We start from the raw sequence: 12,845 nt of genomic DNA, 5'->3' as shown, positions 1-12,845 counted from the left end.
AAATTATTCGCATTACCAAGAAAAATGATATATGGCGGAAAACACAAGACTGAAAAAGCAGTTTTTGCTCTTGCAACCCTCTATAAAATAAACTGTTTTGTTTGATAGAACAATATGTCTATATGCTGCCTTAGCAGATTCATGGCCCATTAAACCACCGAACTATTTGTAATTTGTCCCTTTACCCTGGAAACCCACTCTTTACAGACGTCGCGCAACCGCTTTTGTTTCAACCCAGCCATGAAAAGAAAGTAATTATACTATTCAAAATGTCAGTTATAGCTAAGAATTATTAATTGATGTCTAATATTTAATTAAAAAAAAAAAAAGATCTCATGAATGAATGACTTCAAAGAATTATTCACTTGCATATTTTAAACTTTTAAACAAATTACGTTTTAATGAAAAAGCTAGCGTCAGTAAATAAGTCACGGATATCTACCTCATAAATTCATAACTATCGCTTAATTGTTTTTTTTTTTTTTTTTTTTTTTTTTTGTTACTGTAACATTTTCCCCAATATGTTAGATGATAAATAATCGATCCAACCAAAGAAAAATTTAAAAATAAAATTTAAAAGGGTAAATATATGAAAAAGAACATCTGGACCGCTTGTCTGCAATTTCTGCATCGCGACCCTTGTTATATTACCATGTTTCACCTATAAAATCTCCCAAAAATCCGGCTGTGGCCATTCACAGCTGTGTCTTGACACTCTTTGATACATGCTTCATGGAGTTTTGGGATCGAAAAGAGGTAAGTACGCGATAATATCTCGTTAAAATCTTAGCGTCTTTAATTCTGCTCTCATGCTCTCACCTCCAGTTAGGGTTTCGTAGTTAAATTTTTTTTTTTTTTTTTTAAATACTCTCCTAATCAAAATTTTTCACCCCCCAGAAAATTGAGATTTTAAGATTTCCAATGATGTATCAAACATGCATATGGGAGAATTTTGGAATCTGGCCAAATGTGGGGTCTCAGAGCGGAACTTCAAGTCATCTGAGTGTTTTCCGCCATGTTTATGGGTTCACAATTGTTTTTTTTGTTTTTGTTTTTTGTTTTTTTTTTTACAGAAGACACTGGTCATTTTAATGTACCACGAAAATCATCAAATATGATTTCGTAAGCTACCAACAAGATGAATTTAAAATGCATACTTTTTATTTATTTATTTTTAAGTCTCTAATGTCCTATCATTGGTGAGTAGTTTTAAAACAGTCCTGCCAGCTACAATCGTGGTTCTTGGCGCTCTGGTCCTTTTAGGATTTAGCACTTTAAGTAGCTCAGTCATTACTAGCATTAAAATACACCTGGACATAGGGCCCAAAATTGTTGTTTTGAAAAGTAAACTAGAACTAGGGAACTTGGAAAATTTCATGGGAACATTTCTTAAGAAGATTTATCAGTTCAAAGTTATTGCTTTAGGATTTTGTTCACTTTTTTTTTTCTTTTTTTTTTTTAAGAATGTAAGAATTACTACAGTAGATTTTCATCACAGCATGTACATGCATAGTGGCAACATTTATTCTCTGCTTAAGCGCTGTCCAACCTCTTTAAATGCCGGTGATCCTCTTTGATTCATCTTGCAGTCACACAGTTTGCACATAGAGCAAAAATATCTGACTCCTCCCAACAGGCTTTAAACTCCTGTGGTAATGCCAGACGAGCAATCCCGGGGTACCATTGGTGGATCACGTTCGAATGTCAGAGCAACCATGGGCTCATCTTCTCGGCCCTCTGCGCCTGGTGCCGCGTAAGTACTGTACTGCTCTGTGTTACTACATCCCACTGCTTTGCATCTCACCATAATCTTATTTGGGGTGGAAGACATCTGCTTTTCAAAATAATTTTGGAGGCTAAGCAATTGACTGACTTGGAGAAGCATTCATCACCTATGAAAAACTCCATTCACCTTTGCATTTTTAGCTTTTTCTAAATGAACCTTACTAACAAATTTTAAATAAAATGTTGGGGAGCATGGCCACAGAATTAAAAAAATAATGTTGCGGTTGCTGAGACTTCCCACAAATTTGAATGTAATTCTCTCACACGCAAATCCCTTATAAAGTGGTTGTCTCTCCAGGATTAGGAAAAACTCGGTCATTCCGTGATTGTTTGAATAAAATTAGTTTTACGTTCAAGCCATCATGTCATCAACACACAGCTCTGCAAGTCGTCGAAACATTCATGCATCAATTTCGGTCGACAGCAGAGGGCAATGTTAGACAAAATTGTACCCTATGAAATGAATGATTATTGAAAAACTCGTTTGTTGTGAAATAAATGTTTTCTCTTGTGATGGCTCCAGTGGCGGTTCTAGGATTTTTCTGAAACAGGGGCCACATATAACACTAGGGGCCAAGTGTCGCTGTCTTTGTTCAGTGTTTGTTTTGGTCAACAAGGTAATATGTAGATTATCCTGCATGTGGTGGTAAAAACTGCGCAATACTGTCAAGCAGGGATGAACCAGTAAAGTTGGTAACAGTTCATATTTAATCACACTGTGCAAGTAAGGATACAATACATGCAATACATGGAACAATAATTTTAATCACTTTTTTGAAAAGCCATTTTAAATACGAGAAGCAGCAATTATTTTTAACATACTCTAGAATAGGCCTGGACATTATTGTTAAAAAACAATAAATAAATAAAATTTATATATAATATATATATATATATATATATATATATATAGGCCATTTGACTACAGTGGACTCATTGTCACATTCAAGAAACCAGTCTTGGATGATTCCAGCTTTATGACATGGCGCATTATCCTGCTGAATGTAGCCATCAGAAGTTGGGTACATTGTGGTCATAAAGGGATGGACATGGTCAGCAACAATACTCAGGTAGGCTGTGGCGTTCCAACGATGCTCAATTGGTACCAAGGGGCCCAAAGAGTGCCAAGAAAATAATCCCCACACCATTACACCACCACCACCAGCCTGAACCGTTGATACAAGGCAGGATGGATCCATGCTTTCATGTTATTGACGCCAAATTCTGACCCTACCATCCGAATGTCGCAGAAGAAATCGAGACTCATCAGACCAGGCAACGTTTTTCCAATCTTCTATTGTCCAATTTTGATGAGCTTGTGCAAATTGTAGCTTCAGTTTCCTGTTCTTAGCTGAAAGAAGTGGCACCAGGCATGGTCTTCTGCTGCTGTAGCCAATCTGCCTCAAAGTTCTACGTACTGTGCGTTCATAGATGCTCTTCTGCATACTTTGGTTGTAACGGGTGGTTATTTGAGTTACTGTTGCCTTTCTATCAGCTCGAACCAATCTGGCCATTCTCCTCTGACCTCTGGCATCAACAAGGCATTTCCGCCCACAGAACTGCCGCTCACTGGATATTTTTTCTTTTTGCGTGAAAATCCCAATAGATCAGTAGTTTCTGAAATACTCAGACCAGCCCTTCTGGCACCAACAACCATGCCACGTTCAAAGTCACTCAAATCACCAACTGTGTGATGCCATCATGTCAATATGGACAAAACTCTGAGGAATGCTTCCAGCACCTTGTTGAATCTATGCCACGATTGAGGCCGTTTTGAAGGCAAAAGGGGTCCAATCCGTTACTAGGATGGTGTACCTAATAAAGTGGCCGGTGAGTGTATATTGCCAAGGCTCCACACTTACTTTTTGCATTGGTTCCACTGGTGCACTTAACTTTTTTCTTAACGGGATCCACTGATAGAAAGACTTGTATTTCTTCAAAGATAAATTTTAGTACAAGTCATTATATTTTCATATTGAAACCCCTCTTGATGTTTTCGTTTTTGTACAATTTGTAAAATTATCTCAACTAGTAGGTCGCCATTGTTGTTGACGTCGCAGGGCGGTGACGTCACAGGGCCACGCTGCCAGAATTCCACCTGTCACCAAAAAAAAAAAAAAAAAAAAAAAAAACAGAAAAAAAAAAAAACGTGTCACTCTTTAATTATGTAAGGTAGTGATTTAAATATGCCACAAGGTGTCAATGGTGAGTTTTACATTAATTTAGGAATCAAGCCAATGAGTGTGTTTTTCCCTTGACTGACGCTGTAGTCTTTTTTAATCCAGAGTGGGAGAGAGACAGGAGAGTAGACACAGGCATTCAGATTCGTAGCTCGGACCGCGCCGTTTATTGGCATAAGCTTTGGCAACTCTTTCACAACACACATAAGTATCATATAGTGAAAATACTACAAAACTAATACTCATCTCTCAAAAAAATGTCACCAAGAAGAAAAGTGCTTCGATCTGTTTTACTGAGGCCCTATTCTCACACAGTTAACACAACAATGCAAAGAGAACTAGCATTCACAATCAAAACATGCGCAAAATACACATAAAACTTACTCAGACTTTGGTCAAGCTATATTTGAACATTTTAGCAGCTCCTTTAGCTCAATAAATACACTGGAAGGCAATATTCAGTCACAATACACAAACTATGATGCTGGGAGCCATTTTCAGGAGACAACAATCAAATGAACGTGAATCACAATAGACCCAGTCTTTAAAAAAAATTTTTTTTTAAACAGCTACGGTGTCAGTCAAGGGACCAAACGCACTCATTGGCTTGATGTCTTATTAATGTAAAACTCGCCATTGACACCTTGTGGTGCATTTGAATCTCTACCTTACATAGTTAGAGTGACTGAAGGATGGCAGCTTGGCCCTGCGACGTCACCGCCCTGCGACGTCAACAACAATGGCGAACTACTAGTTTATTTTTTGATTAAAAAATGTTACAAAATGTATTAAAACAAAAACATTAAGAGGGTTTTTAATATCAAATTATTATTACTCATACTAACATTTATCATTTAAGAACTACGTCTTTGTATCCGTGGTTCCCTTTAAGGTGCAACAGCACAAAATGTAGACGCACCCACATTTTTTAAATTGTATCACCTTTAACACCATACTTTAACACCATACTTTTAACCACTCTACATAACATTCATATAATTAATCAACTCACTCATCTTCTGAACCATTTATCCTAAAGAGGGTCGCGGTGGTGCTGGAGCCTTTTACAGCTAACTCCAAGCTGAAAGCGGGGTACACCCTGAACTGCTTGCCAGCCAGTCGCAGGGCACATATAGACACACAACCATTCACACATACACTCAAACCTACAGACAATATGAAGTGTTCAATCAGCATAGATTGCAGGTTTTTTTGGGGATGTGGCATGAACCCGGAGACAAACCACACACCCCGCCTTCATAATGTAAATTGTTTTTAAATAAAAATGTAGAAAAATGCTTGACTTTGTGAAATGCTTCATTGAGTGAGTCCACTCAAATTGACTCACGTTTTGACGCTCACGCTCCCGAGAACAGTCTCTCACTTACAGAATGAATAAATTGCCACAGCACACTTTGGACTGGGCTACAAGCTTATTGGGTAACAAGCTTATTGATGATTACCACATTTGTGCCTTTGATCGAAGAGCTACCGAGTCTTCTCTGGCCAGTTCAAAGGTACAAACCTGTCAATCATCGTTAACTTTTAGTACCAAGTGCCAGCTGCACTGATGACAAGGAAAAAGTTTGGTCGTATTGCTTAGCACAGGGGTCGGCAACCCAAAATGTTGAAAGAGCCATATTTGGCCAAAATAACAAAAAAACAAATATGTCTGGGGCCGCAAAAACTTAAAAGCCTTATACAAGTATTATAATGAAGGCAACACATGCTGTATGTACTAAGCCTACTGTCAAAATGACTAAGTTGGCTATACAGTATATACAGTGTATCACAAAAGTGAGTACACCCCTCGCATTTCTGCAGATATTTATCTTTTCATGAGATAACACTGACAAAATGACACTTTGACACAATGAAAAGTAGTCTGTGTGCAGCTTATATAATATAGTTAATTTATTTTCCCCTCAAAATAACTCAAAATATAGCCATTAATATCTAAACCCCTGGCAACAAAAGTGAGTACACTCTTATGAAAAAGCGTACATCCCTAAATGTCCAAATCGAGTACTGCGTGTCATTTTCCCTCCAAAATGTCATGTGACTCGTTACAGGAGTGCTGTCAGCATTGCTGCAGAGATTGAAGAGGTGGGGGGTCAGCCTGTTAGTGCTCAGACCATACGCCGCACTTTACATCAAATTGGTGTGCATGGCTGTCACCTGGATGATGCTTCTTCTGAAGACAGTACACAAGAAAGCCCACAGTACACAAGAAAGCCCGCAAACAGTGCTGATGACATGTCAACAAAGCACATGGATTACTGGAACCATGCCCTATGGTCTGATGAGACGGGCGGGCTTTCTTGTGTACTGTCTTCCGAAGAGACTTCCTGTCAAAGTGTCATTTTGTCAGTGTTGTCCCATGAAAAGATATACTTTAATATCTGCAGAAATGGGAGGGGTGTACTCAATTTTGTGATACACTGTACATAATGAGTCTTCGTTATTAAATGTTTATTTTGCTTGCAGTGCATTCCATTGGGAATGACACACCACGTGAGTACTTGTTATTGTACGATGCTGCCTCAAATTTACCTTCATAACAATGTTAATGAATTGTTTAATTGCTTTGATAAAATTAAAGACATGCAGTCAAGGTATCCAAATTTTGATGTCATTCTTATTTTTTGAAGATTTGAAAAAAACAACAAAATAGAATGTGCATAACGTGCCCCTTATCTGGACAACAAACATAGTGCAACAAAACGCAGCCTGCATTTATCAAAAACAAAACACCCTTTTGAAAAGGTAAAGTATTAAATTTGAGTTCACGTACCTGCATAAAAGCGAAGGGTGTTTAATATCGATCACATTACATGACAAATCACAGGTATGCTGCCGTTGAATTAATGTCCTTGATTTGTTGATGTTGCCTGCCATTTTTATGGCCCTCTCATTCACTGTCATAGTGCGAGAGGCATTTGTTTGATTTTCTGTGTTGTCTCGGTTGTGTGTTGTCTGCAGATAGGTGTTCTGATATGTTGATGAATGACTCCTTCATTTACCACCATGTGTGAACGGTTTCCACGCTTTTCGATCTCCCGGGTTGCAACAACAACTTGCATCAGTAGTGGAGTTTGGAGATGCAGTCCACTTTTTAAAATCTATTTTTGCACTCCTCTTATTTCTTCAGAACTAATGCAATCGAACTTACTGGGTTCTCAGCAGCAAAAGTAGGATGCCTTCCCTAGGAATGTCTTTCCACATTACTCCTTTTGTGATTTGACAACTCCTCGCTACAGAGCAAACATTCAGAAAATCCTTCCGCATTGGGAATGAATGCATTTGAGTCGGCCCAAGAAATCTTGAATCCTCCGTTCTCAGTTTTTTTTCTCGTTTCCCTTTTATATATCCGCCAATCTGTTTACAACAGTCACCCTGCTGATTGAAACGTGCATCGCAGGCTATGACGCAAATCTTCGTTGACAGAAATGTTGAAATGTAATATTTATTCTTTTATTCTATTTTTACAGCACTGAAAAATGTTAGATTGTTTGTGTCATGTTTGTCCTCCTACAGAATCCATGTTAAACATAAAATATATTTCCCTCCATCTCTTCCTATTTTCAAACATTTTTGAAACGCTCCAGGGAGCCACTAAGGCAGCGCTTAATTGCTGTGTGCGGCTCTCAAAACACGGGGTGCCGACCCCAAGCTTAGCAGGAGGGAGGGTGAAAGGCTGTGGCGCTGTACGAGCTTGAAGGAGAAAAACGTGTTCAAAAACAAATTAAATATTGCACATCCTTGCGATGCGATTATTGCAAATCATCACAAGGTGATGACGATGTTCAAACGATATATCGTTCAGGCTTACTCTAGAAACATTCTCTCTCCAGAAAAGGATTCACCGATTGCCATACCTGGTGCTAAAATGGGAACAGGGGCATTTCAGGGACCATTCAAATTAGAGGTGGGGCCAGTGCCCCTGCGGTGTCACCCCTAAAACCGCCACTGCATGGGTCCTTCAATAATTTTATGAGGAAAAAAAAAAAAATGTTTCCCTTTAAAACTAATTAAATCTTTAACGACTATAAACAGTAAATACCTACCTTAACTGTAAATGCCTATGTGCCATGCATTCTCAAAGTACCAAAAGTTTTTTTTTTCAAGCCTTACAAATTTCCACTTGATTTGATAGGGTGTTTGTATCTTCTCTAAGGAAGCAGTTCAGTATGAATGAAGGCGGGCCACAACTAAGACAAAACATTTTTGCTTGTGGTGACAGCATTTTATATGTTTGGCAAGTGTAAATCTAGTTGTGCACATGTAAAATTTTCAATGCCATTTGCCATAGGAGCATACTGATGGGAACGGACAAGATTGGGAGCAAAGAATTCTGGAGGGCTGTGAGTTCGGAATTCATGGCCACACTCCTATTCGTGTTTATTAGTTTGGGCTCCACCACGGATTGGCATAGCGCTATTACTGGAACTACTACTGCAACAACGGCTCCTACTGCAACAACGGCGGCTGAAGCTTCCGCATCTACTTCTGATGCGGGGACAGCAAAACCACCTCCTTCACCTGACCACAGAGTTGTCATTTCACTGTGCTTCGGCCTCACAATTGCAACCATGGTGCAATGCTTTGGCCACATTAGCGGCGGACACATCAACCCAGCTGTCACGGCGGCAATGCTCGTGACCAAGAAAGTGAGCGTAGTAAAAGGGTTGCTTTACATTGTGGCCCAAATGGTGGGTGCTATCGCAGGTTCTGGGTTCATGTACCTCGTGACACCCACTGGTCGTAGGGGAGCGTTGGGCGTCTGCAAGGTGAGCACTTGGGAATCAAAATAATTTCTATTTCCTTTAAAATCTATTTTTTTTAAAGGAGTTGTGTTTGCTTAGGTGCAAGGGGACCTCACCGTTGGACACGGCCTACTTGTGGAACTGCTCTTGACGTTGCAGCTGGTTTTCACTATTTTTGCCACGTGTGACGCCAAACGCACTGACCTCTCTGGATCCGCTTCCTTGGCCATTGGTCTGTCTGTAACTATTGGTCATTTATTTGGGGTGAGTATTTACAATCCAATTGTTGTAGTATAAAGTAGCAATACTGTATAAAGCAAAAACCACGTTGCCATGTACACTGAATGTGCAAAGCCCTTACGTTGTGTTCCAAATGATGATTAAAATGATACGCGCACCGACGTTTGTTGTACAAACATGTCAACTGGTGTTTGGCTTCAGCCAACTCTTCTTCCACAACACTCAGCAACCTGGATATCTCCCCAGCAAGTATGATGTGTACATATGATGCCTCCTACACATTTCTGACTGCAAACTGAGGGTGCTCCAGAAGGAGGGAAACACAATGATCAGTGTTGTCTGACTTTCTTTAACAAGCCATCTAACACGTTCATTTTTCCAAACCAGTGATCTGATTAAAGTTAGTTTCCTTAGTTCCTGTGCGTTACTATTTTATGATTGCTCATAATGTAAGTAGAATGAAGAATACTGTAGTCATGTACGAAGAGCATTTCGAATGAAAATGTTGCTCTTGAGTTTGGGAGTGACATCACATGTCACGTTTTCTAATCGGAGGACAAAAAAAAAAAAAAAAAACGTCGTCAGGACGCAATGAAAGAGGCAGGAGAGATACAAACAGCTGCATTTACTCACTGGAAATACAGCCATTACTTCACATTTTCGTTTAGTAAAGATGACTAAAGTATCTCCGTGCGCTGCTTCAAAAACACTGTCGATCGCAAACTACGGCTCTCCTCCACTTTTGGTCCGGCCCGCTGAACAATTAAAAAAAAAAAAAAAAATTTTTTTTTTTTTTTTTTTCAATAGTGTTATTTATTTCCTGGCTTTTTTCTGTGACGAACCAAGAGAGGGTTATTTGGTTATCTTTTTAATTAATAGTGTTATTATATTATATTATATTATATTATATTATGGGCTGTCAAACGATTAAAATTTTTAATCGAGTTAATCACAGCTTAAAAATTATTTAATCGTAATTAATTGTAATTCAAAACATCTATAAAGTATGTCATATTTTTCTGTAAATTATTGTTGGAATGGAAAGATAAGACACAAGACGGTTATATACATTCAACATACTGTACATAAGTACTGTATTTGTTTATTATAACAATAAATCAACAAGATGGCATTAACATTAATAACATTCTGTTAAAGCGATCCATGGATAGAAAGACTTGTAGTTCCTTAAAGATAAATGTTAGTACAAGTTATAGAAAGTTTATATTAAAACCCCTCTTAATGTTTTCGTATGAATAAAACTTGTAAAATTTTCAAACAAAAAATAAACTAGTAGCTCGCCATTGTTGATTTCAGTAATTACACAATGCTCATGATGCTGAAACCCATCAAATCAGTCGCACCAAAGCGCCAGCAGAGGGTGACAAAACACCAAAAAACACAAGTAACAAATGGACATTACACTGTGCTGTCATTTTAATCTGTTTGAGCGGGGCATGTGCGTTAAATCCGTTGAATATTTTAACGTGATTAATTTTTTAAAATTACCGCCCGTTAACACGATGATTTTGACAGCCCTAATTATTATATTATATTATATTATATTAAATTATATTATATATATTTCTTAAATTATTTTATTTATTTTTGTTCCGTGAAGAATCCAGAAAAGGTTATTTGATTGTGGCTTTCTGAAAAACAATACATTTTTACATTTAGGCGCTCCCGCACTCCTACAGGTAACGAGAGTACTTCTACAGTTTTTAACCAGCCTTTACGTACTATGATAGTCACAGTTTGTAGCCATAGGTGGTTTGACTTTTGTAGGGGTTGCAAAACATGTTGGGGTTGGGACCATCATTTGTATTGCATTGAATGAGGTGTGTCCAAACCTTTGGCCTTTGCTGTACAGTATATACTGTACATATTGACACTGTTCGTGTTCAGTCCTTGGTTCAAGCTTAGTTATTAAAGCTCTTGAAGGCTTAGGTTTAAAGAAATTCTAAATATCCATCTTGCCTCCTAAGCTATCGTTTTGGCTAAGCTAAGCAACGGACCGTATCTCAGGTGCTAGTCACATGAGCTGTTAGAAAAATAATCCGGACCCATTTTGAACAATTGTCATTTTCTTTCATTTTTGTTTGTTATATTGCTTTACACCTTTTATAGACAACATTTTAATGGCTAGGTATTTATTTTAAAAGGGAAGTTGATTTTTTTTTTTTTTTACATTAGGCTTAATCCTCGAGTTAGCGGGAGTTTAATTAGTTGGTGGAGCTGATTTGAACAAATTCCGTGCAGTTGTTCAGTTATTTGTTGGTTTCAGGGCTCTGGAGTAGCTAAGATAGCGCAAGTCAATGGTGGTTGAAATCAACTCCATTGACTAATTAAACCCCGGCTACCTCGAAGATTAAGCCTTATGTTAAAAATTAATGACATGCAATGACATTTCTCTGCTGTCATTCATATGTTGAGGCAGCAAAGGGAGAAAAATTGGTAAAAAGTATCTGCTAAATTACTATTAAAGTAATTTAGTTACTTTGATAATAAAGTAATCAGGAAAGTAACTAGATTACCTTTTTTAGGTGTAATCAGGAATCAGTAATTAAATTTTTCAAGTAATCTGTGACAAAACTGACAATGATACAAACGAGAAACTTCAAAGCCAGGTAAAAATGCAGTAGAGTAGGTCACTAAAACAAAGGAGTAGGCATGAGGCACTAAGTAACAAAAAACGGAGGCGGACCACGATAAAAATACTTAGTGTAGAATTTCTGTAGCTATGGAATGGCGTACCGCACGCAGGCTATTTTTAGACCGTGACGTCGCATCGTAAAGCGGAAGTAAAGCCGAAGTGGGACATGATAGACCCGCCCTCGCATAGACCCAACATAATTAGTGCTACTTTTCTCTGGTAATCTTTCAAAAACGAACATGCCGATCACGCATTCCTTTTTTGGAACTTGTAGAAACGACTCTAGACATTACGACACATGAAGGATGTTTTCTTCACTGCGGTGAACTACCAAAAACTCGGGAGGAAAAAATGTGAAGACCGAATCAACTTGCGCAGACTTTAACACCAGCTCGGCGAATCCATTCACGTTTCATATGCAGTAAACATTATGTTGGGTTGGCATGGCCTTTGAGAGGACAAAGAGGTAAGCCATTTTTATATTTTTAACTTATTTTTTTAGCGTAACTTTGTGCCGTACTGCTTCTGTCTGACAATAAATGACCTGAAAAGAATTACAATGGTATCTGACCGCCACTGTTACCGTTTCTGTTATATATATGTATATATATCAAAAAACTTTAGTAAGGGAGAAGTGTAAATAAATTATAGGATTAAGATGTGTTATCAACAAAAAAATTAAAAGTGTTTGTTGGCTGTCACTGAGTAGCATTTGCGATCGCTACACAAAGCTAACTAAATTACCCCCAAGAACGGTAAGAGATGTAGGAAAACCAGAGAATATATAAGAAAGACAGGGCTGTTTGTAAAGGATAGCTTGTTGAAACGGGAGAATGTCATTGTCAGTCGCGTCGATAAAAAAGCTAAAGCTATGCTTAGGTCGGCTCGTTTTTGTCGTCTTTTTCAGCCTTCGACACTAAAGCCATCTCTTGAACATTTTTATGTTCCGCATCTTTGCCAGTCAATTTGGCACCAGGCACATCATTTTCGTAGAGAATTGGTAGGTTTGGCTCTGTAAACATCTCCTTCGTACACGATTTCCATTCATTTCCTATTAGGGACAAACGGTGACCTGTCCCTACTGAGCAACAGTAGCTAATGTCATGAATATTAATGAGCGGAAGTGACGTGTTGCTTGCGGTACGCCATTGTGCTGTAGTGGCAACAAAGGGCGAAGACACTTTCAGGCTCGGGCCTGCAAATCAAGTTAATTGATCA

General features: G+C 38.3%; 1 protein-coding gene across 1 annotated transcript in view; it reads left to right on the top strand.

Moving 5' to 3' along the window:
• aqp4 (aquaporin 4) overlaps positions 1 to 12,845 on the top strand; it is a 91,771-nt gene that overhangs the window by 63,371 nt on the left and 15,555 nt on the right. The window contains exons 2-4 of the mRNA XM_057857520.1: positions 1,637 to 1,753; positions 8,278 to 8,755; positions 8,831 to 8,995. Coding sequence (XP_057713503.1) covers positions 1,656 to 1,753; positions 8,278 to 8,755; positions 8,831 to 8,995 — 741 coding nt within the window. The 5' untranslated portion in view covers positions 1,637 to 1,655. The remainder of the gene's footprint in view (positions 1 to 1,636; positions 1,754 to 8,277; positions 8,756 to 8,830; positions 8,996 to 12,845) is intronic.

Source organism: Corythoichthys intestinalis, chromosome 14 (genome assembly GCF_030265065.1).
Source record: "Corythoichthys intestinalis isolate RoL2023-P3 chromosome 14, ASM3026506v1, whole genome shotgun sequence".
NCBI lineage: Eukaryota > Metazoa > Chordata > Actinopteri > Syngnathiformes > Syngnathidae > Corythoichthys > Corythoichthys intestinalis.
Note: the sequence above shows the minus strand (reverse complement) of the source record. Positions and strands in the feature narration are given on the sequence as shown.